The sequence below is a fragment of the Misgurnus anguillicaudatus genome, chromosome 3, assembly GCF_027580225.2.
Source record: "Misgurnus anguillicaudatus chromosome 3, ASM2758022v2, whole genome shotgun sequence".
Lineage (NCBI taxonomy): Eukaryota > Metazoa > Chordata > Actinopteri > Cypriniformes > Cobitidae > Misgurnus > Misgurnus anguillicaudatus.
This window is the reverse complement of record NC_073339.2, coordinates 8,230,736-8,257,081: the sequence shown is the minus strand read 5'-3', so window position 1 is coordinate 8,257,081 and position 26,346 is coordinate 8,230,736. Positions and strand designations below refer to the sequence as shown.

Below are 26,346 nucleotides of genomic sequence, written 5' to 3'. Positions count from 1 at the left end.
GAAACCCTGCAGACCCTATGTAAAGATACAGTGTTCGAGGAATAATTTTTAATGGACGTTTCTGAGTGGAGTTTTTTCAGTATGGACCTGCATAAACAAAGTAGAACTTTAGCCTAAATGTTAGCATATAGCATTAACTGTTACTAGCATATAGTGCTAATTCAGCAGTTACAACTTTGTTTTTAGCATTGTAAAAAAATGTAATACATTTTAAGTGTAATTTAATGTTGGAGCGTACATCGTGACTGTGACGTCACAGTCTGTGTTATGTTGAGAAGATTGGTCTGTTTTCCAGTGGTCTTTTGCATGCACAAGGTTTACATAAGGAGGAGGAAACAATCGTGTTCGAGGCCTAGATAAATACAGTTTTAAATTCTACGGCACCTTTAAGTAAATACACTATATGAACACCAAAGTAATTGAGTTTATCAATTTGGGTAATAAGTACAGACTTTATGACAGCCAAGTTGAGTAAACTTAAATATGCAAGTTTATGGGAAACCCCATTACTCAGTTAAATTGAAGGAACGAGTTTACTCAATAAAGTGGAGTACAGTCAACTTACACTCTAAAAAAATCCCGTTTGCCTTCCATTTTTAAGTATAATCAAAGTCATTTTACCGTATTTTTTATCTTGACTAGTGATGAGGTGCTGAAACTTAAAAAACAAAGTTGAATTTACTTAACTTTACAGCAACTCCTCACAAGATAAAAAAAATAGTAAGTTGAAATGACTTGTAAAACCAAGTTGATTATACTTAAAATTTGTACAAAAAAATGCAGCATTTTTGTCAGATCAACATATATTTTATGCTACTTTATACTACTTTAAAAACTAGTTGAAGCTTTTTAACTTAATTTATATGTCAACTATTCAGGTTAAATTGACTTACAAAACCAAGTTGTTTTATCTTACAGCTGCATTTTTTAAAGTGCACGAAATTCTCATCCTGAAATTTAAATCCGACCTTACGTTGTGTCATCACGTTTACACACTGCCTCTAAAACTGTCATCAGTCATAAAAAAATCAGATCAGGTTTAATTCTCTGCATTTTTCCACCTGTAGCAAACATTTTGTGAGGTGTTTTGACAATTCAGTGCCATGTACAAGCAAATTTGGGTTAAGCTAGGTATGTGTGTGTGTGTTTGTGATTTGGTCAGCAAATCTCATCTTCTGTTTTCTAAATCCTGCTCTGTGGTTGCTCTCTCCAGGACAATGCCAACAACATCCCTGCCACTGAACCAATGCACAACATAAAAAAGGTTTGTATTCGGTGGACGATGTCAAAGTGGAGGATGCAGGGTAACGGTGCGGTGAGTGGAGCGTTACTTCTTATAACTTACACTGTCAGAAAAAATGCTCCCTGGGGTGGTACCCTTTCAAAAAGTACAGCGCTGCAGCTAAAAGTTCCCCAAAAGGTACATATTGGTACCAAATGTATACATATCTGTACTTAACAGGTACAAATTAGGACCGTTTTGAAAAGGTACCTCCCCAGTGATAGCTAGGGACCATTTTTTCTAACAGTGTAAACCACAAAAACCCAGGTAGTAAACAACAGTGTGTTTGCAAGTTAAACTATCAGCTGTTTTTCAGTTTATTTTAATATTATGTATTATTTGACGTGTTGCTTCTGTGTGACTTGGTGCCATTTAGGTTATGAAATAGTTGTCCTTATTGCCATTAATCTGCGTGATCTGCCTAATGGTCATTGTAGAGTTCAGTCTATTTAAGATTTAACCACATCAATTTTGTCTGGCTTTGGTTTGACACTGTTTTCTGTTGTAGGTTTTTGTCTCCACCTGGTGGCCTTGTTTGTAACTGCAATTGATTAAGAGCTATGGGCTCTAAACTGAGTTTAGCAGAATTGGAGTGAGTTGAGTGTACATACAGCACACAAGATTACAATGTGACCCAGTCCGTGAAAAAACGGCTAAAGTCAAGTGATTTCACAGACAGGAACATAAAGCTTGTTTGCAAATATCAAATATGCAGATCCTTAAGCATACAGCTGTTGTTATTTAACATGCAACACATCTCTCTCTGTCTCTTGTTTCAGGTCTCGAACCTTTACTCAGAGAGCCGAGTCAAATGTCCACAGACTATACAGAGAAGAAAATCACATTTCAAATGCCTGGCACATCATGGTCAGTATGATGTAGGCTATGTGTGCAGTGTTTGGCTATACTTTTGCCCTTGTCAGGAACCTTATTATTTGAAAATCTGCCAAATCTGGTTTTACTTGTGTTTAAACTCATTGTGTCTGTGTGTGTGTGTGTGTGTGTGTGTGTGTATATATATGTATGTATGCATGTATCTGTCACTTTCAGACTAAAGCTCTCCATCAGATATCAGAGAATGACACATCCGGAGATTTCCATCATCCTCAGTCTTTCCTTGGCCAACAAAGACTGTTTACCCGAGCCAGGAGGAGCTTCCCTTGCCACAACAAACCAAATTAAATATACATGTTCCTCATCTAGAGTCATACAGATGGGCTAGACACAAAACCATTGGCTTCACCTGCTAGATGCTGACCCAACAAATCTTTGAGAAATTGTATGGGATTGATAAATCCTATATATTGCAATAAAGTTGACTTTAACAGGGTTTGCAGCTATTTAATTAGATGTTAGTTTTTTACAGAGATAGTTTGATACTCTGATTTTCATTATTTAAATTTGTTCAAAAGTCAAATAAATGGCCCCTGGGTTACATGTTCTACAGATACTGAAGGTATACTTTATTAATTTGTAATAAACATTATTTGCTGTGGTCCAAAATTAAAAGATGAAAGTGTATATATTTGTTTTCAATAACATACTGTATCATACACGAAATAAATAAATGCATCAATCGAGCTGCCCTGTTCCCTTGGGAAAGTCTTTTGGGGATTCTTGGAAAAGGTCGTAATTGTGATATCTAGGCTATACTTGCCATGTTCCGTGGTCTTGCAGGTGAGAAACACTTATCACCTGAGCTCTATATCTGACTTGACTTTATCTGTTTGAACTACAGATGCGCAGGTGCTTCAAAAACACTTCAGAAGCCGTGAGAAAGAAAGCGCGTTATTCAGCCATAAACACATAAGTAGGTGATCATTGCGCATTACCGTTTTTTTACAATCGTGCGAGAATATAACATATTTTTTAAAAAAAGTATTATTAATAATGTTGGTAAAAATACTCAGAAAAAAATCGGATATTTACACAAAATATTAAGGAACATAAATATATTCCGGAAAAAAAGATATTTAAAAAAAAGAAATGAAGATACTCTGGCAAAAAAAATCAGTACAAATATTTTAAAATTAAACAAGTATACTGAAAGGTCTGTTATTAAAAAATAATTCATTCAGAAAAGTTATTTAATAAAAAATTAAGAAACGAAAATATGTAAAGAAAAAACGAAAAAGTAAAAAAATTAAGATACAAAAAAAATCTGATTTTTCAAATGAAGACGTCCAAAAATGTGAACAATTCAGACATACAGAAACGTTCTAACATTTTAAAAATATAAAGAAAATATAGTTTTATTTTATTTTGTAGTGATTCAATAATATTTAGCAAATATACAAAAAATACCCAAACGTTTCAAAAATGTTATTATATTTTATATTATTCTGTATAACTTTAACGTTGTTTTAATTTTGTTAATTTATATAGCAAAAATTTTGCAAGCTAAAATTATTATTATTATTAAGCTATTAGGAAAACTCTTGTGTTTATGCGTTTAAAGCACACAAAAGAGACGCTGTTCAGTTCCCACGGTGTCACCATCTCTCTAAAGCTCACCTGTTGTGAAAGCGGTCATTAAATCTTCACATTAATCTGGCAGGTATGCGCCCCTCTAATAAAGCAATGATGAGAATTATTGCAGTAGCCATGAAAGAACCCGTTGGGTATATATGTGGCCAGTTCAGGTTTCATCTCCACAACGACAGCAAGGTAACCATATGGGACCTTGAACCTCAAGCAAGATTATTCACAAAACGTCTTATTTTAAGATTTTTTGAAAAATGAACTCTCAAGTGATCTTTTTCATCCTTTTGTCACTGGGCACTTTGGTTTGCGCTTTTCCACGCACTGCCTTGCGTAACTTTCACAGACATCCCGGGCAAGATTTTGAATCTTCGGGAAATGGACCAGACGAACCTATTCGGGGATCCGTCAGAGTTGTGAAACTGAGCCCTCATTTTCTGCGGCGCGCTCCCGGCGCCTTTGGGAATCACGCGCCATCAAGGACCCGCAGCGCGTTTCCCGCTTTCTTGAACCTCGGGCGTCCCGGACCGTCTGTCCTGACCCATAACAAACCCGATGCCCTGCTCCATCACCTGGGCGCGAGCAGCACCGGAGACGCAATAAAGAAACAGAGACTCGATATGTGGCGGAGAGTGACGCACAAAAGCGAGCGAGGCAGAGAGGACGTGGCGCTACGCGTCAATCCTAAAAAGATGACCAAACAGAGCTGTGCCGCAGTACCATTCACACAGGTATATATATTGAAGAACAACTTGGCCACTTATTTTTGTTTTGTCATTTTTATTTCATTGCAATTTGTTGTTTTAAAATGCATGCAAAATCGGAAATTTTCTATTTTCAGCAATTGAACTGGTTATTAAATTGAATTAGTAATACGCTTAAAAGTGTTATTTTGCAGCAATCCCATAGAATAACTATTTTTGGTTCCCCATAAAAAAATGTTTTTAAAATAACAATATTTTTTGTCTGAAGAGTATTTAATCACTATACAGAAAATTTTCTGAAACAAAAAAGTTGAATGCAAATTTTCTTTATGGTATTTTTGTTTAGTTCGGTGCACTGAGTCACGTGTTTCCATACTTTCTGTTGACAGCGCATAACGGAGGAGGGCTGTGAGACGGTGACCGTTCACAATCATTTGTGTTTTGGTCAGTGCAGCTCTATGTTCGTGCCCTCCGGCGGGGAGTCTCTAGGACAGCGGGAGGCGCACTGCACGCGCTGTGGCCCTTCCAAATCACGCACTGTGCTCGTGCCCCTGCGCTGCGGGACAGTAGTGCGACAGAGACGCGTCATGGTCGTCGAAGAGTGCCAATGCCAAACTGGTAGCGGGGAGGTCAAACCTCAGAGCACTGATAAGTCTCATTTATGAAACCATATTTGAACTTTTAGGGGCTTTTGAGGTGCAGACTAAAATAGTTTCGAGATTTGACCACTTTTTTACACTGTCAGAAAAATTGTTCCTGTCACTCTGGCAGTGCCCTTGAAAGGGTCCTAATATTTACAATTTAGGTACAGATATGTATACGTTTAGTACCAATATGTACCCCATGGCTAAAGAACTCTCTTGGTGCAAAGGTGTACTTTTTGAAAGGGTACCACCTAAGTGACAGTTTGGGAACATTTTTATGACAGTGTCTTAGCTCTTCAGACTGGAGGACCAGCTGTACACCAGCTTTGCCAAGATGAGAGGACCACCTGAAACCAGCATAGACCAGCCAACCAACTTATGCTGATTTGAGCTGTTTCAGTGTGTGTGCTGAGGCCCAATATCCTCACTTGTAGAAATATCATGACAACCAACTGTTGATGATATTCTCTCTTTGTGTTTGTGTGTGTGTGTGGGGGGGGGGCAGAAGAGAGTCGGGGAGAGTGTGAGCACTCAGTTTCCTCAGGCATGAATTCTTGTGATAAATGTCGTGTGTGTCTGACAGCAAATCTAAATCAGATTTGGTTTATGCTGAAAATGAGTCCCTGTGAATGCAGGGGTAAATGTTTGTCTGATACAGTATTTCAGCTGTACCTTTGTGTAATGACAATGCTATTCCTACGAGATTAGTTTAAGATGAGTTTAATTTATTGAATGGATTAAATGGAATTACATGTAATGACGCAGTTTCACCAGTAAGTGTCGCTGCTGTATGAAAATGATTCAGAGATGAATTTGTTAAATGATGCCCACCTTGATGCCTATATCCAAAACATGGTGAATTTACCTGTATTTACCCAATGTAATATTTTACATTGAGATGTAAGGATGTATTCTAGCTGCAATATCAGGGTTTTGTTTTTGGGATGTCAATAAAAGCATTTAAAAAACACATTGGTGTTTACATTTCTTTTAAAGCTCACATAACATGTGCTGTTTCTGCATTTCTGATTTTAATCTGGAGTACATATAGAGTAGTATTACATCCTTTATATCTCCGAAGAGTCTTTAGTTTAATCAGATTTATAAAAGAAAGATTATCTTTACCGAATCTTTCCGGTAACATACGAAAAAATTAAGAAGGAGGAGTTACTACCACGAGAGGAGCGAGTACGAGTCATGCAACACTTTATACAAGACTGTTTAACTTATGATTCACTACACGTTCGTGTCATTTATATAATATGCAAGCGCCTATTTCAAACATAAGACAGAAGTCTTGCTTACCGCATGCAACTCATGACCCGGTTGACACTTTTCAATTAAATCCAGCGTTAAACAAACACACACGCAAAACTCTGCTGTTACCCCGGATAATAAACTATATCCACTGTTTTCATAAGGCTGGTTTTCTTCTCCTTACATCCAAAAACACACTTCTTCTTTCGTGCCATTGTTGAGTTTTGAAATTAAACAAAGCTGTGTCGTGTGATGTGATGTTTGTAAGTTCTAGCGTCTCCCGCTGATTGATGAGTGGGCGGGGTTTTCTGGGGGAAGTGCCCATAAAAAGAAGTGATACATAGAAACCCCTAAAACGTCAGGATTACTGGACCTGTAATCGAAAAAAACTTTCTGAAACTTGTACGAACCCTGGCGAAGTGCATTCGGCACAGAAATACTCTATAACACGCCAAACTGCTTTTTTGACACTTTGCCTACATTTAGCATGAGGAAACAACTCTATAGCTATGTTAATAAGTCAGAATGCATGAAATACCATTGAATCACCCCTTTAATACAACATTATTAATGTAATGTTTGTAACTTAACCGTTCATGACCCACATTCACTTCCATAGCTTTCTTTTTTCCTACTATGGAAGTGAATGGGGCTCATGATCGGTTTGGTTAAAACATTCCTCAAAATATCTTCCTTTGTGTTCATCAGAACAAAGAAATGTATACAGGTTTGTAGCAACATGAGAGGGAATAAATGATAACAGAATTTTTATTTTTAGGTGAACTATTCCTTTAAAACGATGAAAATCATATAAGCATGGTGCTTTATCGACCTAGCCTATATAAATGTATGTAAGATATACAACCCTTAGGTAATTGAAACCGTTTATGGTAAACATATTTTCCATAATCCATATCTAAATGCCAAGGCCATGCAGTTAGCCTTACCAACTGGCAGATGCCAAAAAACCCATAAAAACAGACCAGCCTAACCAGCTTGCCTAGGCTAGGAAAACAACTAACCACCCTAGGCATTTTTTTTACAGCAGGGGAACTCAATAACCATCCCCAATCTAATTTGCTGTCTTAATTAGACCATCATTTAACATCAAAATGCACGTCATCCTCTCCATGTGACGTTAAGTGTTGTTACACAGGGAGATGATCCTAACTATACTCCATTCAATACTGTGGGAATTCCCATCACCCTAACCGACAGCTGCACCTCAGCCCTTAAAAACGCGTGTGAGAAAAAAATAAAAGTTTTATTCATCGATTTTCTGGCACCTGGAAAAAAGGCTCGAGTTTACTCATCCTATACTGAAAAATCGCCCGAGGGGAAACAAGGGGGTGCTTTACGTAGCGTTGGCAGTCTGTCAAAACTGCTTTCACAGACCTACTGCAATTTGCATTGCGCTTTTAAGTATAAAAGGTACCCTCCCCCTGTCTACTGTGGCTCTCCTGAAGTCTAGTTTTGGGTAAATTGAGTAAATGATTTAATAGAAAGTGCGCAACAGATGTGAAGGTTTTTCTATACAGTACCTTGCTGCCGTTGCCATGACGACGCTGCACGCTGCAGGGCCCTGTTTTTTAATTTGAGCGAGCGCAGCTCCGTTGCCAAGAACCGGTGCTTGAGGGAAATCTAACCAGCGTCAGAAAAGCCGTTAAAGGTAAACAATGACAACAATGTGAACACGGGTTGGAAAGTATTTGTGTAAGGTTGAGGGTGAAATCGCACGCCAGAGAGATGCGCCATTAAAACTGCATTACAGGAAATTGGTGTGCGTGATTCGAACACCGTGGGATTGGTTTGTGGCGAAATCAAATGATATCTTCAGCATGTTGTATCGGTCTAATGGGCAGCTTGGGAAATTTTCTTGGAGTATACGAATGAAACAAGCTTTAATATGTAAACCTTTTATGGTTGCATGCATAATAATGCATAAACAGCCAACATATTAGCCTATACAATTTATTACTCGGCTTTTAATCGGTCCAAACGTGGCCAACGCTGCGTATCTCCTGAGAGTGCACCAGTTGGACTTTTGCATATGGCACCTTTTTAATAATCGAAGCCTTTGAAATGCGGATAAGGTTCTGAAGTCGGTCCATGGCTGGATGGTGGATCGGTTGGACCGACTGCTCTAAGCATGGAGAGAGGGACCGGGTTTTTTGTGTGCCTCGGGGTCTTTGTGTGAAATGCCAGGGTAAACTTAGAGATGGTGCGGTCGGAATGACATGGATGTGGCACGGGTGCCAGGGAGCAGCTGGGCAAGGCTGGCACTTGATTGCCATTGGGAGTCTGTGCCGCAGGGCACCACCAGCTTCCAAATCTTTAGTTTTATCCTACTATAGTTTACAATGGTACGCTATGGTGCCTGCATGTCTACAAAGCCCCTATGCAACTTAAAAGAACCTGGCAAATGCAATATGTTATGTAATGTAACATATGGAATGAAAGATATTCAACTTTTATGCTGACTATATCATAAGGTCAAAGATCAAAACTGAACTTACTTTGTCTAATTTGGCCACACGGTTAACTAATCATTTTGAAATGGCACAAGAATATTAAATTGAACGAGAAAAGGCGGACGCTGGCGCTTCCTCTTCTGACCTGTCGAATGTGCAAACATATTCATTAGACCGTGCAGACGAAGACCTGTGAGATGTAGGTGATGTCACGTAGCAACTGTAATTGTATTCATTAGTATAATTAAAGTGAGGCATTTGGCGAAAGCATCTTGTGTAGCCCTGCCTGATGTCATATTTTCCTCACCGTGCCGTGTTTTAGAGCTCAGTGTCCATGTGTGGCAGAGTTTGCTGGCATCAGAATAGCTGTGTTCATTTACCCTGCGAGAGCAGAGACGAGGGCTCCGTTCCAAAACCTGCTAAGCTGCTTACCTAGACAGCAGTTTAATGCATCATGGGGACTACGACACCTATTTCTGGCCAAAATCTAAGGCGCGGCACATGTGGCGAATACAATCCCATAATTCATTGCGATGAGTTCTGAGAAAACAATTATGGTAAGAATTCAGTATGAAATAGTTACGAAAATAGTTGATTCATTTAAATAATTTAAAATACTTTTTTCTTAATTTTTATGTGTGCTATCATTCATGTATAGAAGCCCATTCCCGCCATTTTTTATTATTATTTTTTACAACATGGCGGAAACAAGCTTTCGTATATTCATGGCACCCACAAATATTGTGAAAAACAATCCATATCCAGACTATATCAGGTTTATAGTTAACCTAGATGGTAAAATGACGCATATTGCATACAGAGAGACTTAAAAGCAGAGAAATAATGATGAATACTTTTTAATTTCAAACCCAGCTTGGAGGTGAAATGAGAGGCATTAAGGGTTATAGAAACGTATGCCAGGTTTTAATGAGAAGCAGCTCATTATTTTCCTTTTCTTCAGCATGTGGCACATGGCTTTTGAGTCCAAGAGGGGAAAGAGGAAGAGGAAATGGAATTCTCTTTAAGAATTCATCACTCTCTCAGAGATGCGGGAAGTGCCCGCGGGAGCCATTTTGTTTCTCGGATTGTGCCGAAACGGAGTGCGGCGAGAACGAAACTGGGCACAGATGAGCATGCTTTCCGAATGTCATTTTGACTCCAGAGAATCGCTAATTGATTTGGGACTCTGATTCCAGAATCACAAAGCTCGGAATGCTGTACCGAGTGACATCCGCATGCTTTAAAATGTCTTTTGTTAAAAGATGTCGTGCAAAACTTTTGCACTTTTTAGCCACAGTGAGAGGAATACACCTTTTTTACACCTAAAGCCCGATTTATAGGCGTGCGTAAGCTCTACGCCGTAGGTTATCCGTAGCCTGTGCGTAGCCTGACGTGCACCTCGCAAATTTTTTAATAGCGCGTCAGTTCTACCCCGAGCGCAACTCTGTGATTAGTCCACCAGAACCTCTACCGTCAGGTAAAAAAACCTGCCTTATAGGTATTTCCGTTTGCGACGGTGAAAACAAATATGGGCCAAGTTGAGGAGTGATTTAAAGGAATAGTCTACTCATTTTCAATATTAAAATATGTTATTACCTTAACTAAGAATTGTTGATACATCCCTCTATCATCTGTGTGGGTGCATGTAAGCGTTGGAGCGCGCTGCGACGATTCGATAGCATTTAGCTTAGCCCCATTCATTCAACGGTACCATCCAGAGACAAAGCTAGAAGTGACCAAACACATCAACGTTTTTCCTATTTAAGACGAGTAGTTATACAAGCAAATTTGGTGGTACAAAATAAAACGTAGCGCTTTTCTAAGCGGATTTAAAAGAGGAACTATATTTTATGGCGTAATAGCACTTTTGGGAGTACTTCGACTCGCCTGAAAAGTCTGCTCCCCTTCTCACTCTCATAATGGGAGAGGGAGGGTGTTACTGCGCCGAGTCGAAGTACTCCCATAAGTTAACAGTTAACAGTTTACGATAAATCGCTTTGTTTCATATTATTTATGTGTGCCGAGTTTTAAACATCACCTGTTTTTGTCAAAACTTTTATTATTTAAAGGTGCAGTGTGTCGATTTGTTTTCTAAAAGTGTCTATGTAAATGTAACATTTATGATTTTTTATTTTAAAAAAAGTATTGGTAAATACTGAAATGATTAACATGGACTAACATTGAACAATACATCTACATTTATGAATCTTAGTTCATGTTAACTAATGCATTTACTAATGTTAACAAAAACAACTTTAAGGTCAACTTTAAAGGTCCAGTGTGTAGATTCTTAGCATAGAGAAGCTACGAAAGCCAACACAGGACAAACACGTCATTGCCAGAGACAACGTAGTAACAAAACGCACTCTAAGGCCTACTGCAGAAACATGACAGCGACTTCCATGTAATGGGAGCCGCGGTCTATGTAGATAAAAATGACTACCGTATTTTCCAGACTATAAGTCACACTTTTTTTCATAGTTTGGCTGGTCCTGTGACTTATAGTCAGGTGCGACTTATATGCCACAATTAATTCATACTGACTAACATAAACCAAAAGAAAACATTACTGTCTACAGCCACGAGAGGGCGCTATATAGCCTACCCCTGAAAAAAAACTGTTAACTAAAACATTAACTTACAGACAACAGAGAAAGACTTACAAACAGAATGCCCCCCAAAAGAATAATAATTTTCTAAATAAATGCGACGTATAGTCCGGAAAATACGGTAAGGTAATAAAAACAATACAGTTCATTATGTAAGGTCTTTATACACCACTGATAATATAGCTATGTATATTATATTGCATTTCTGTCAGGAGATCCTCATAAAAGTTACCAAAATATTAATAGAGTTAGATTCATAGATATATAAATCAGTCAGTATTTGGCATTTCATCTGCATGTAGCCACCATGGTCTCTACAGATATTAGCATTGGCCATCGAAGAACCCATATCAGTCGACCACTAGCTAGAAATAAAATGGTTGAGAGATTCTGGCCTGCGTTATTGCTGGATGTCATCTGCTGCTCACTTTGCCTAAATCTGCTGGCCAGGTTAGAGAGATCGCTCCACCGGCCCTGCACTGTCTGCATGAAGATAAATGAGACAATTAAAGCTTCTCTGCTATCAATTACACACCCTGGACCGCCGTTCAACATCGAACACCGCAATCATGATTCACTATGAATCCAGATTGTTTTGTTCACATTCACGTCACAAAAATGCCAGTTTTCGATAAATAGTTTTTGGGCATCGATATTTTATATTTTCACTGCCAATATAAAATGGTTTTGGAATAATTTTGTGCTTTGTTACGGATTTCGTGTTTTGCCCCACGCACAAACACATACAGAAGTGGGTAAGGGTTCTCGAGCTCGAATCTAAGGGGTGCAGGTGGTGATAAGCCTGTATGAGCTCTGCCCAATGTCCCTACGATATGCCAGCATGCTAGCACACATACACAGACGTACACAGATGATGCCAATACCATCTGTCATCAACAAGAACATCTGCAACTCAAGGTGCCCTTGTCACCCATAGTTAAAGTTACCATAGGGGGAGAGGAAATAAAGCTACAGATCTAATTAGGATCAAACAAAATGTAACTCTGCTGATATAAACCTACATCATGTTTTGGGAATTTTAGACAAATTCTATTATAAGGCCCTAATAAGGTAGTAAACAAAGCACAGGACGTGACATCATTTGGACTATTTAGCATAGCAGGTGTATGCTGATTGCAAGCGCAACAGATTAACCCTGTTGCAAATGTTATCATAAAAGATGACCAAGCAAATACTCAGTTGGGTGATTCTCGTGAAATTAGACTTATGAGGTGTCATGAAACATTTTGATAAAAAAAGTAAATGCAAAGTGAGAGTATCAAAATAAGAAGCATACTGTTACAAACATCTCTTCACATACTATTTTGCACATGATTTCAAATTATATCATACAAACCAATTTTGTTGTTTTTTCCACATTTAAGGGGAAAATTTTCATTACCGCAATGTGTCCATGACTGGATTTGGGTTCTTTGACATGGAAAATTTATAATAATAAAAAATAATAATAATAAAAAGCTTCAGTGCATGTTATACTATAAACATTTACAGTAAAGAAACACGTCGTATTTGGTGATCATTGGTAAATGTAGAGACAATGATAAGGAATATAAATGTGTCCAAGAAAAATTTTCTCATCCTCCGCAACAATTTTTAATCATTGTTTAAGCCCTCAAGGAACTAACATTTTAAAAAAAATTGTTGGAAGGGACATAATTGACTGTGACACACAAGATGGCTACCAGGTAAGCAGTTCATATTTTTTCTCTCCAGATAAAAGTTGAAATTTTGTTTGTCATAGTACCTAGACAACTTTTTAGTTCTCATTACCGAAACATGACTTTGTAAATGCATATATTTAATATAATATCATGTTGCGGTAATGATAATTTTTGATAATGCTAATCTAAAAAATGTAAATAATTCTATAGGAAATATTTATTAAATATTCTAAAATAATGGCTATAGTAAGTTCAGACCTTAATCTTATATGTGCAAAAAAAAAAAAACATCAGTGCCCTTTGTTTTGCCTCAAAATGCACACAGGTAATGTTTTTATTAAGGCATGTTTGTTAAAACTAGTTATATTCCTAATTAAACAAAGGCCTAGTCCTGGATTAAGCTAATCCCTGTCCCAAAGAGTTCATATTAGTACCTTGGAGTTATACATGGTACCAAATGTATAGATATCTGCACCTAAATGTTATACATTAGGAACTTTTTAAAGAGTATGTCAATCTGGGGGGGGGCAATGCCCCCCGTAGCCCAGCCTTGTAACCCATGCTGCTTAATTTTCTGCATTTTTACAAAGCATTTAATGTAAAATCATATCCAGATCCTGAATATTCCTCCACTTTATGTTTCGTTCCTCTTCTGTTTTTTAGAAACACAGATGGTTTCTTTTCTCATCTCTTGTCTTGCACCATCCGACAGGTGCAGCACAAACCCTCACACATGCACAGACATTATCAATGATATGCATCTCCCGAGACTGACAGTAGTCAGTGAGCATTAAGACTCTGCCAGGCTGAGTTTGGCTCTGTCGGGTGAGCCTTTTGATAGAAACACCTGCAAGACGGCTGAGTTGATCTGTCTTTTAAAACCCTGTCTTTAAAAACGCCTCCTCTCTCCTGTATTTGGCACCGACTCTATTTAACAAGAGAACCGAGAAGTGGAGGCTCTTATTCTTCTTGTGTTTAAACTGTGTGAAGAGATTAAATATGAACACCTCTTTATATACCTCTAAAATGTGTTTGTTTTCAGATAAGTGGATGTGTTTATGAACGAAAGACTGTGTGTATGAGGCAGATGGCATATTGGCATTACTTGGCCACTTCGCCCATCTTTCAAATATATTCAGTGTTGAGCTCCATCTGTATGTGCTAGACCCTGACCCCACATGCCAAAGCCTAACTTGACCCCAAATGACCTTTTGGAAATCTTATCTGTAGATGTCTGTCTTTCTGCAGTTTTGCTAAAAAAAAGAGAAAAAAGATACAGACCTTGACGTCATTTTCACGAAACCGTTATTAGGACAACAGCTGTCAAGTTCCGATCCCGAATATAGGGCCCTATAATATTAAACAACATGAATTAATGTACACTTTATGTCTCTGACCATGAAAAGAAAAAAATAGGACGTGTAAACATTTAGAAAACCTGTTTGAATTTTCATCGTCACTGTTTTACCGCCTGAGGAAAACACCGGAAGTTGCTCGCAGTTTTAACGGTAGGTGAAATCGACAAACGAGCTGGTAAGTGTTTAAAATGTATTTCTCACACAAAGGTTGAAATTTGATAAAGCAAACAACTTACCATCGTTCTGTGATGATCTTGCGCCGATTTCTACCATTTGTTTGTCAAAAGCTCAAACGTGAAAAAATGTTTTCAGTGCTGACGTTGTGTGAAATTTTAGTCAGGCTCCATGACATTTCAGAAAAGCCAAAGTGTGTCTGTCTAGCTAGATCGATTAAAATAAATAAACTGCTTTAAAATCCTTTCTAATTTTATTCAGCAACTTTGCACATAGGCCTACACGTTTGTTTGTCGTTTATAAATGAAATGTTGTACTGAATCATTAAATCCTCAAGAGGGCGCCAGACAACTATTGTGAATTTCACTCGTTTGTCACCACCAACTAAAAACTCGAAAATGTGGATCTTATTTTTTTTTATAAAATACTGCAGAATATTGTAGTAATATATTATAGTTATTTTTACACTTTAGTAATCATTTCGATTTGTTTGCGTTAACAAAGTAATATGTAGTATCAACAATAGTAAATTGATACTGAACTGAACTGTACTAAATAGTATAGCAATATTATAATGTCTAGAATTTTTCCTACAGTTTACTATAGTAAATACTAAAGTATAGTACAGTAATATTTTATGTGGGATATATGATGCTCTTTTTCTTCAGTATTTATCATGGAAAATGTTTGAAGTGTCTTATTACGTTAAAATTATGATTAGTTCTCATAAGATTAAAGCGTCATCCTTGAAGTTTAAGACCTCGAACACAACAGAATGGTTATAAATCTTGGTGTTCAGTGTTTAAAAAGTAAAACAAACCATATCTTGATGAAATCTTGTAAAACAACAGATATCTCACTTTCTCGTAACAAAAATCTGTGAGACTTTTGCTATTACATGTGTGGTAGCCATTATAATGCAGCCCAGGATTTTCAACATTCTGGGCATCTAGAGTGCCTAAGACTTAAAGGGACCTGGCATCGTATTTTACAACACACACACACACACACACACACACACACACACACACAATAGTCTGTTTTATAAGGTGCCCACCGTTACCATGGCAACCCCCATGTTCTCAGCGAGAAGGGTACCGTATGCCAAATAAATGCCATGGTTACTTAAAAAAGAACAACATGTTGCCCAGCAACCTTTGAAAGTTATTAAGGGAAATAAGTGGGTACAGAGAAATTGATAGGGTGTTAAAAAAAAGGGGGCGGGGGAAGAGTAACAAACAGAAAAAGAGAAACAAATCTGACATTTTGGTGTATCCTTTTCTCTAGACATGACTGTATCAAATAAAGAAAGCTGTGATTCTGAAACCAGATCTTGAATAAATGACTGTCGCCATTTAGTTTGTACTTAAAATAAGTGTAAGGTAAATACAGTGCAAAGATACAAATACAAGTGATGTACAACTAAATACTTTACAATGAAAATATTTTTTTTAAACTCATTACGGGTATAAAAATTAATTTTTGTTCACATTACAATAATGGGAATTGTATTAGTTGCAATTAAAAGAATGATACAATATTCCTGAAATAGGCCTCATTTCGTACTGTATGTAAACAATAACTTTAATTTGACTTTAGAGAAAAATATGACTGTATATGATGTGCTTGTATGTATTTTTGATGTGTACCTTTTGAAACCTTACTAAACATTACAGTACTTTTATTTTTGAAAGTGTGTATATGCATCACTTTCTCTTATGATCAGGATTAAGTGTTTTTCGGCCTACAGATCTTCAGAGCTTCGTTACACCATGATTTGCTAACTGGTGTTTACCACAGTTCATATTTACATGTATTTGGTTGGCAAACACACAAAACAAGGGATTTGTTGTGGTGCGACGCTTGCTTGATCTGATAGCTCGGGGAGCGATTCGAGCACTACGACAAAACCACAAAGTGCTAATAGGAATTATTACGATCACGACCGCAGTGCTGTAAGATTAGACAGTGTGCAAGATGCATATTGAGAAGTATAAGTTTCTCTTTTTCAAACATTGCGGTGGTAGACTTCCATATAGCCTGAAGTAATATGGGCCTGGTGCCCATTTTTAGCTTCGCATATGCGTGCTTGTGTGTCCGTTGAGGCACAGGAGCTGCTGGCACAAAAGAGTCTTGTCTAGTGCTCATTTAATTCCTCTAAATTAGCACCTCGCGTCAGGCACTTTACACACTTGCGCGCTCACAGAGGCAGCGGCGGCGTGCGTTTAACTGCCTTGACAGCGTCAACTAATGGCCTTTCCTTCTGTCTCGCTCAGGGCCTGTCGCAGGTTTAAGCTAACTCTTGGCGTAAGAAGAGTTGGTTGAGATGAAGCTCACGGTTAGCCGCTAATGTGAAGCTGATAGCGCCGCACACTCGGATGCCTTTTAATTCACTTAGTGGCACTGAACTAACCCAATGTGTTTAACACGTACATTGTGTTAGGTGTAGATAAACCACAGTTAAGCCTGCAGCTGTATGATGCCCTGATGCAGGTGGATGGTGAACTGTGGCAAATGCCAGTTTAGAGGTGTTGGCTATCTATTTGTTCAATCTGTCTACCTGTTTGTTTGCTTGCTTGCTTGCCTGCCTGTCTGTCATTTGTCCGCCTGTTTGTTTGTCTGCCTGTCTGTCTCTCTGTCTGCTTGTATGTCTGCCTGTCTCTCCGTCTGTCTGTCAAATGTCTATCCGTCTGTCTGTCTGTCCACCTGTCTATCCGTCTGTCGGTTTGTATGTCGGTTGGTCCGTCTGCCTGTCCGCATGGCAATCCGCCTGTATGCCTATCTGCCTGGCTGTATATCTTTTTGTATTGTTTGTTCGTCTGTCTGCCCTGCTTGTATGTCTGTCCGTCTGCCTGTCCGCCTGGCTGTCTGTTTGTCTGTCCATCTATTCGCCTGTCTATCCACCCTCCTGTATGTCGGTTGGTCTGTCCACCCATCTGTCTGCCTGTTTGCTTGCCTGCCTGCCTGTCTGTCTCTCTGTCTGTCAGTTTGTCTGCTTGTTTGTCTGCCTGTCTGTTTCTCTGTCTGCTTGTATGTCTCCCTGTCTCTCCGTCTGTCTGTCCACATGTCTGTCTGTCCACATGTCTGTCTGTCTGTCTGTCTGTCTGTCTGTCCTCCTGTCTATCCGTCTGTCTGTTTGTTTGTATGTTGGTTGGTCCGTTTGTCTATTTGCCTGCCTGTCTGTCTGTCAGTTTGTCCGCCTGTTTGTCTGCCTGTGTGTCTCTCTGTCTGTCTGTATGTCTGCCTGTTTGTCCGTCTGTCTGTCTGTCCAAATGTCTATCCGTCTGTCCGTCCGCCTGTCTATCCGTCTGTCTGTTTGTATGTAGGTTGGTCCGTCGATCTCTCTGCCTGTCCGCATGACTATCCGCCTGTATGCCTATCCTCCTGGCTGTCTATCTATCAATCTGTCAATCTGTCTGTCTTTTTATATTGTTTGTTCGTCTGTCTCTCTGTCTGTCCGCCCTGTTTGTATGTCTGTCCCCCTGCCTGGCTGTCTGTTTGTTTGTCTGTCTGCCCGTCTGTCTGTCCATCTGTCTGTCTGTCAGTCTGCCTGTCTATCAGGGTCCGAAATTAACTTTTTGGCTCACCTGCCACGGGGACTGGTAGATGAAAAAATCCACCAGCCAAACACATTTTTTACCGGCCAGAATAATAAACAGCCTTTTTTGTCACATGTACATTAATTTAATTTGCTGCATTCATGGCAGGGCTCGCAAAATTTCAAAATCCCTGGTAGCCCTTGGGCAGGCACTCTTCAGTTTTTGGTAGCCCAAAATGAATGCAAGTAGCCCGAATAAAAAATACAGTACTTTTAATGTAGAATATTAAGACAAAACATCTATCAAAACACAAATTTGTTGTTGTTTTGATGCTGTTGTTTTTTAAACAAACAAAAAGACTGGATTTCCATGTAAACCAACTTTTCCTGCTCATCCCCACACACCAGATTTAATCACCATTTAAAAGTGGTTTAGTGGGTCACAAAACTCACAGTTTGGATCATCCAGTTACAGATTGGATCATTTTTTCAATCAGAAAAACAGGGGCTACTGTCGCTTTAAGAGAGATTCTGCACAGAGTCACTCTATTAACTGCCCGTACAATCTATATCACTTTAAATTTTTCTGCGAGAGATTTAATTTTCTTACGTGAGGATAGTAATGACTGACAGGATGAAGTTGGAGGATTTGCCAAACAAATCCATGACAAATCATGACGGATTGCTTCCTGTACTGCGTCTTTTCGCGCGATCGCGAAAGTGAAAGTAAAACTCGAGCGTGCGCTCAAACGTAATTTAAATTCCCAATGCCTGAATTTCATACACCATTATTACCCATCCAAATCTGTGAAAGAATGCATAAGCATTTAAATATATTTTTTCCTCCCTATAAGTCAAGATAGCCCGACGGGCAGGGCGGGATGCATTTTGATAGCTAATATGCAGCAGATAGCTGCAGACCGCAAGTTACCTGCAGTACTAGCTAGCAACAGACCGTGTCTAGTGCGAGACTTGGAGCGTAGAGACGTTCTGTGGCTAGCTCACCTCGGTCCCAGATGAGTTACTGGCAAAAACATTATATTGCATTAATATTTGGATATGAAAATCACCCGCCAGTGTGGCGGGTAGCCTTTTGAATTTAGTCGCCAAACGGAAAATCTACCCGCATTTGGCGCTTGGCGGGTGTTAATTTCGGACCCTGCTGTCTATCCATCTTTCTTTATGTTGGTTGGTCTTTCCGCCCGTTGGTCTGCCTGTCCGCATGTCTATCCGTCTGTGTGCCTGTCTGTATGTCTGCCTGTCCACCTGGTTCTCTGCCTGTCTGTCTATCTATCCGTATGTCTGTCTGTCCACCTGTCTGTATGTCTGCCTGTCCACCTGGTTGTCTGCCTGTCTGTCTATCTATCCGTATGTCTGTCTATCCACCTGTCTATCTGTCTGTAGGTCGGTCCGTTCGTGTGCCCGTCTGTATGCCAGGCTGTCCGCATGTCTATCCGTCTGTCCGCATGTCTAACCATCTGTCCGCATGTCTATCCGTCTGTCCTCCTGTCTGTATGTCGGTACGCTCGTCTGTCTGCCTGTCCACCTGGGTGTCTGCCTGTCCATCTGTCTATCTATCTGTATATCTGTCTGTCCACCTGTCTATATGTTGGTCCGTCCATCATTCCGCCAGTCTGCCTGTCCGCATGTCTATCCGTCTGTTAGCATGTCTATCCTTCCGTCCGCATGTCTATCTGTCTGTTGTCCTGTCTGTATGTTAGTTCGTTCGTCTGTCGGTATGTCCGCCTGGTCCATCTGTCTTTCCGCCTGTCTATCTGTCTATCTGCCCTGTCTGTCTGTATGACTGCCTGCACCCATTTCTAGCTACAAATGTGTACTTCTTAAAACATCACCACCCCAGTTAGAGGTTTTGTACTTTTATTTTTAAAAGTGTGTATATGTATGTATCTTTCTTTCTCTTGTTATCAGGATCAAATGTTTTTCAGCTTACAGATCTTTAGAGCTTTGTTACACCATGATTTGCTAACTGGTGTTTACCGCAGTTCAAATTTACATGTATTTGCTTGGCAAACACAAAAAAGTGAAGAGTATACGTTAGAAAATTATACGTTTCTCTCTTTCAAACATTGTCATGGTAGATTTCCATATAGCCTGAAGTAATATGGGCCTGGTGCCCAATTTTTAGCTCTGCATATGTGTGCTTGTGTGTCCGTTGAGGCGCAGGCAGATTAGACCAGGAGCTGCTGCCACAAAAGAGTCTTGTCTAGTGCTCTTTTAATTCCGCTAAATAAGCACCTTGCATCAGGCAGCGTCTTGAGCGCTCACAGAAGCAGCGGCGGCATGCGTTTAACTGCTTTGACAGCGTCAACTACTGGCCTTTCCTTCTGTCTCGCTCAGGGCCTGTTACAGGTTTAAGCTAACTCTTGGCGTCGGAAGAGTTGGTTCTCCTGTGAGATGAAGCTCACGGTTAGCCGCTATTGTGAAGCTGATAGGGCCGCACGCTCGGATGCCTTTTAATTCACTTAGCGGCACTGAACTAACACAATGCCTCCGTACCCACGAAGCGCCTAACTCTCCAATCCTTTTAACACGTACATTGTGTTAGGTGTAGATAAACCACAGTTAGGCCTACAGCTGTATGATGCCCTGATGCAGGTGGATGGTGAACTGTGGCAAATGCCAGTTTAGAGGTGTAGGCTATCTATTTGTTCAATCTGTCAGCCTGTTTGCTTGCATGTCTGTCTGTCCATCTGGCTGTCTGGCTGTTTGTCTGCCTGCCTATCTGCCTGTATGTCTGCCTGCCTGTCTGCCTATATGTCTGCCTGTCCGCATGTCTGTCTGTCTGTTTGTATGTCGGTCGGTCCGTTCGTGTGTCTGCCTGTTCGCATGTCTGTCCGCCTGTATGCCTGTCCACCTGGCTGTCTGCCTTTTCGTCTGTCTGTCTGTCTGCCTGTCTCTCCGTCTGTCTGTCCACCTGTCTATATGTCTGTCTGTCTGTATGTTGGTCTGTTTGTCTGTCCGCCCGTCTGTCTATCCGTCTGTCCGTCCGCCTGTCTGTATGTCTGTCTGTCTATCCGTCTGTTTGTCCATATGTCTGTCCGTCCATCCATAAAATTCAGTCCCTCTGCTCTGTATGCTTCTTATTCACATCTATCCATGTGAATGTATGGAGTCATGTATGGAGTAAATGTGGCATGGTTGACAAATGCAATCCAATTAAACAGCTAACCTTGAACTCAGTTGACTTTTTGATATTAAATTCTTTCTCCCATTCCAGTTAATAAAGTAAGGGGAGTTTAAGAAGGTTTTAAACTAGTTCTGTAGTTCCTGTAGCCCAATTGGTCGAGCATTGCATTAGGTCATGGGTTTGACTCACACTGAACACACATAATACTATTAAAATGTATAGCTTGAATGCACTACAAGTCGCTTTGGAGTAAAGCATCTACTAAGTGGATTATTGTAAATGTAAACTGGCTTTTGGATCGGTTTAGACTAACGTTAAGACGAGTTTAGGTTCAACCAATGGAGTTTGTTTTGGTGGATTTGTATTTGGTAAATAATTTTGATTAAACGTAAACATTTCTTGCTGTTATTGTAGAAACTCAAAGTTCAGCACATGACTGGTAGGTGATGTCATCTGAATATAACAACCCCCTCGAGGGGCTGATCCACTTAAAATAAAACAGCTTTTTAAGGCCACTGTTATGTTATGTTTCCACATGATTTCAATCATATTTGTCAGTACTATTATTTTCTTTGTGTAAACTTTTAATGGCGGAAAAATTACTGAGTACTACATAGTAAATATGCTATGTTTATGTGAGGCAGGCTGCATGTAGAGCTCTGTTCACTAATCCCCACTGTCCTCTGCATCTGCACACACACACACACAAACACACACACACACACACACACACAGCTATCTGGGGCAGCAGAAGGTCTGGGCATGAGTTTTTGCACTGTTGGCATCATAGCCCGAGCGCTGGCGCTCACGAGACGAGAGAAAGCTGGGTGTGGTGTATTTGTGTGTGTCTTAGTATAGTTAAGTTACAGAGAAAAAAGATCCAGCTATGCCATATTTACGTCACATAGCATAGCCTACATTAGGCACTATTCAACAAAAATGATAGATAGATGGATTGATTGAATGAGTGACAGACAACACCGAGAATTTCTGTCACAGTTCGACTGTTGTTTCTAATCTCCCATTCTCTCTAAGACTGCAGATGCTCGGGTCAGTCGGCAACAGCTGGCTCTCCATGTGCTGTGACCAAGTGTTGGAGGGTTCGTGTGTGTGTGTAGCTTCAGCAAGTCGTCATAAATATTCATTGTCTCCCTTAAATTTTATTGCCAAATGATTTTCAGTAATGCCAAACAATTAACTCTTCACTTCTTTTGTCCTTATGCTGTCTTTTGTCGCAGGGTTTGCTTTTCTCTGTTTAAGAAAATTTAGAATATATATATATATATATATATATATATATATATATAAATATATATATATATATATATATATATATATATTTATTTATTTATTTATTTATTTAGGAATATTACATTATATACTTACTATACATGTATAATATTCAGACAAAAAAAATTCTCTTTGAGTGTCTTAAATTTATACTTTTGGTTTGGAAAAGATTAACTCAAGATGAATTATTTTAACGTGACATTTATTCTTACCGGTAGTTGAATATTTGTTTTTTGTTATAGCTCACAGTCATTATACTACATTATTAGTATATAGTGCTTTTATAACCTTATCTGGATGTAAAATACTAGAGTTTAGGTCATGTTTATGTTCTCTGGACCACAAGAAAATGTACACACATAATTTTCCCCATATTTTCCCCAATGTTCCTGTGACTATTTTGAGGTATTTATTTTTCATTTGCAATACAGTGTTAGGACTCTTAATAAAACACATTTAAAAATAAAAATCTTATGAAGAAAGATGCCGAAACATTATTTGGCATATAGCGTGTTATTATTATTCGCCATATTAAATATTAAAACAGTTCTTGATATTTCATAATATCATCAGCTCAAAGTATTGATGTCTGTGATCTTTACATAAATACTGTACATGTTTTATGAAAGAATAGAGAATACATTTATTGCTGTAAATGCAATAAAGCCCGATATTAAATTTCAGTTGGTGTCATCACAGAAAAATGTGATATTAACCACCCAGGCAAATTTGAATGATCAAGAAAACGCCAAAAAATAAAATAAAACAAACAAGTTATCAAAATCTTTTAAAACAGAAAACATGCAGAATTATCTGCTCTCAAACGCTGGGGGCGTGTCCGCCGTTGGTGCTGAAACCACGCCCACTCACGGGAAAGCTGCTGTCATTTGCCATTATGTTAGGGGCGGGGCCATGCGCGGTGACCCCAGAGCGTCATCGAGCCACTGTTTTAGCCACCCCCAAATAATGCTGAGCACAGAAATGTGGAAAAACTGTTGAGGTTTAACTCCACAATTCAGTATTATATAGTTCACAGTCTTTGTAACATGTTTCAGCAATATATATCTAACATTTATAATGTGTTTAAATGGACTTTAATTTAAAAAGTGTTAGTAAAACAACCAGTGGCGGCTCGTGACTGCTCATCCAAGGGGCACTAATTCAAAATAAGTGTTCGGAGTGTCATGTGTGTTGCTTGCGTTTTCAAAATATGTGTTTGTTGCGTAATGTGAACCATGTGCATCACGTGTTTTGTCAAAATAAGTGACTGGTGAACACACGTCAAAACCGTTTATGATAAAAGAGACGCTCACGTTCACAAAATACACGCAAGACAATCATGTAACAGTAAACTCTGATAATTATGCGAATATCTGGCAAACGCAAGCGTCTCTTTTATCATAAACCCTTTAGACGCATCTGCAGCAGGCCCTTATTTTGACAAGACACGTTATGCACACAGGATCTCTCGATGCGCAGAACACATATTTTTAAAAAAGGAACCACACACATGATGGCTACATACATGTTGTGACAAACTTCGCATCGAGTGCCCTCGAAAAAAAGAAGTCAGGCCGCCACTGAAAACAACAAGCATGAGAAAGAGACAAAGAAAGACTGAGTAAAGAAAGACTCAGAGCAGAATCAGCAGAAAAAAATAAAAACCAGACGGCAGAAAAATACAGCCATTAAATAATCAGGACGTCATCCAAAAATAAAAGTGTTTAAAACAAAAGCCTCACAGTCAGGAGTCACAAAGTCAACAAAACTCCCGCTATAAAATCATTTTATTAAACCAGTTCTTTTGTTGGTACACAGCAAGCAACAAGACACAGTCCAAGATACAGTCAGCCAAAACTAAAACAGTCATGTTTACATTGTATGCCCTCAAGTAAAATCACAATAATGGTTGATCATGTTCAGCCAGGAGCCCCAGAAGAATCCAATTACTGTAAGTATATAAAGTGTCTTTAATGTGTGTTTATCATTGACATCGTTTGTTATGAGTATTACATATCTGCTCACCTCAATGTCTTTGTACAGTCCTTCCAAGGACACAAACTCATTTTGCCATCTAAAATCCAACTATCCTGTTTAACACGCCAAGGACCCCTACCCAGCATCTGCCCTATTGACCCCGGGCTGCGATACCAACCTTGCTAAAGATCCCAAAGAGCCAAAGTCAGCACCCCATACTGTCCTACAGTGACCAAACGGTGGCGTCCACCCAGGACTTTGACCTCTCGCCCAGTCAATGCTTCCAGGAAGCAGGTAACAAGGGCCAAACAAGCAGGTTGACAATCAACCAATCAAAGCTGAGATAAGCAATCCATGCTACGCAGTTGATTGGGTTGTTTGCCGATAGATGGACCAATTGAAGGCGGAACTTAGTCTTTAAAAAAAAACATTCAAATGAAAACCCAGACAATTGAATTTTCCACAATGGCACACAATGAAGTCGCTTTTTTGTGTGCCTGGCGTGTTTGGTTGGTAGTAAAGGACACTGTTATGAATTAGCCCATCGCCTGAAGAACAGCCAGAAATATGCCGTGACCCTAAGCAGATTTTGGGCCAAACGCCATAGGCAGTGTGCTCAGCTGATAAGGTCACTTTGCGGTGATCCAGTACGACAGAACATGATTTGGCCTTTTTAGGTCTTTGTGTGAGGTTTCAGCAGAAAGCTGTGGGTCTTAAACAAGCCTCAGGTTAAGACTGAACTTTCCCATGCTGGGTAATATGTGCATTGTATGCCCCTCAACCAGTTGAAGATATCTTAATAGCAAATTTATTAAATACCAGATGAATAAATACCAGTAGAATAAATAAATGCAAAGTGTTAACCGAGAGCAGGCGTTGAGTATCGTGTATAAGTACACATCAAGTCTACTCCGTCTCATATTGGTTTTGCAGAAAAACAGGTTATTCGCACCAAAGCGTCCTTGCTGTGGTCTGTGCCTCTGCTGGTGCCCGGGGGTTGCCGTGCAGGCAACTCCACAGCTATCAGACCACAAGGCTTGTGGTGCAAACTGGAGATAAATGTGTCGCTTGCCACACCCTTGAGCATTTTTAAGAAGGTTTTTATTTGATAGACACAATTGTTGAAATGAAGAGCAGAAAGAGGGAATGTTTCAAAAGCAGAAAGCAAGCTCAATTTAGGGGTGTACTCACATTGATCACAGATCAGAGACACTTAGCCAATTTACCACACCCAAAACGACTTGCTGCTGGTCAACCGAGGTAATGGTGAACATATTTAGTAAGTGTAATTAAGACAAAACCAGTGTGAGGTTTATTGTGCCTCGAAAAATCTTATGAGGGAAAATGGTGCAGCTTAAAATTGCATTGCATGTATTTTCACTTATAATTAAACATATTCAATATTACGACGATGTAATAGCTCTTTCCACGTTTTGTAGCCATTTCCCACAATATCCCCATAATGGAATTGGAAGCAAACTTCTTGCAGTGAAGCTAATGTGAGTTAAAAGCATTTGCACTTTAAAAAATGTCCCTTGTTCGATGTGAAAATGTTAAGATCAGCCATCCAAGCCAAGACGGGAATTCTTGCCACTTTGTTGCTTAGGGATAACTGTGTTTTTCTTGTTTTTTGGCTCGAACTCGTCTGCATCTTACATTTCTTTTCAAAGTGAACCGAGGAAAAAGAAAATGTTTTCTCATTTAAAACAGCATCTACAGAGCCAGAATAAA

General features: G+C 39.3%; 2 protein-coding genes across 2 annotated transcripts in view; one reads left to right on the top strand and one right to left on the bottom strand.

Annotated features, from left to right (window-relative positions):
- The window catches only part of rnaseh2a (ribonuclease H2, subunit A), an 88,949-nt gene extending 74,469 nt beyond the window's left edge, over nucleotides 1-14,480 (bottom strand). Inside the window, exon 1 of the mRNA XM_055204467.2 lies at nucleotides 14,412-14,480. The gene's annotated coding sequence lies outside the window, so the exon portion shown is untranslated. The remainder of the gene's footprint in view (nucleotides 1-14,411) is intronic.
- On the top strand, nucleotides 3,546-5,596 carry dand5 (DAN domain family, member 5). Its single transcript, XM_055204469.2, has 2 exons — nucleotides 3,546-4,494; nucleotides 4,857-5,596. Exons 1-2 carry the CDS (start codon nucleotides 4,021-4,023, stop codon nucleotides 5,130-5,132), a joined length of 750 nt encoding a protein of 249 aa, XP_055060444.2. The 5' UTR covers nucleotides 3,546-4,020; the 3' UTR covers nucleotides 5,133-5,596.
- Nucleotides 14,481-26,346: the final 11,866 nt, after the last annotated feature.

What these genes read in the sequence shown, in the direction of transcription:
- dand5 (XM_055204469.2), top strand. Translation starts at nt 4,021, where the DNA reads ATGAACTCTCAAGTGATCTTTTTCATCCTTTTGTCACTGGGCACTTTG. An exon ending in CCGCAGTACCATTCACACAG is followed by an intron (nt 4,495 to 4,856) that starts GTATATATATTG and finishes TTCTGTTGACAG; the next exon opens with CGCATAACGGAGGAGGGCTG.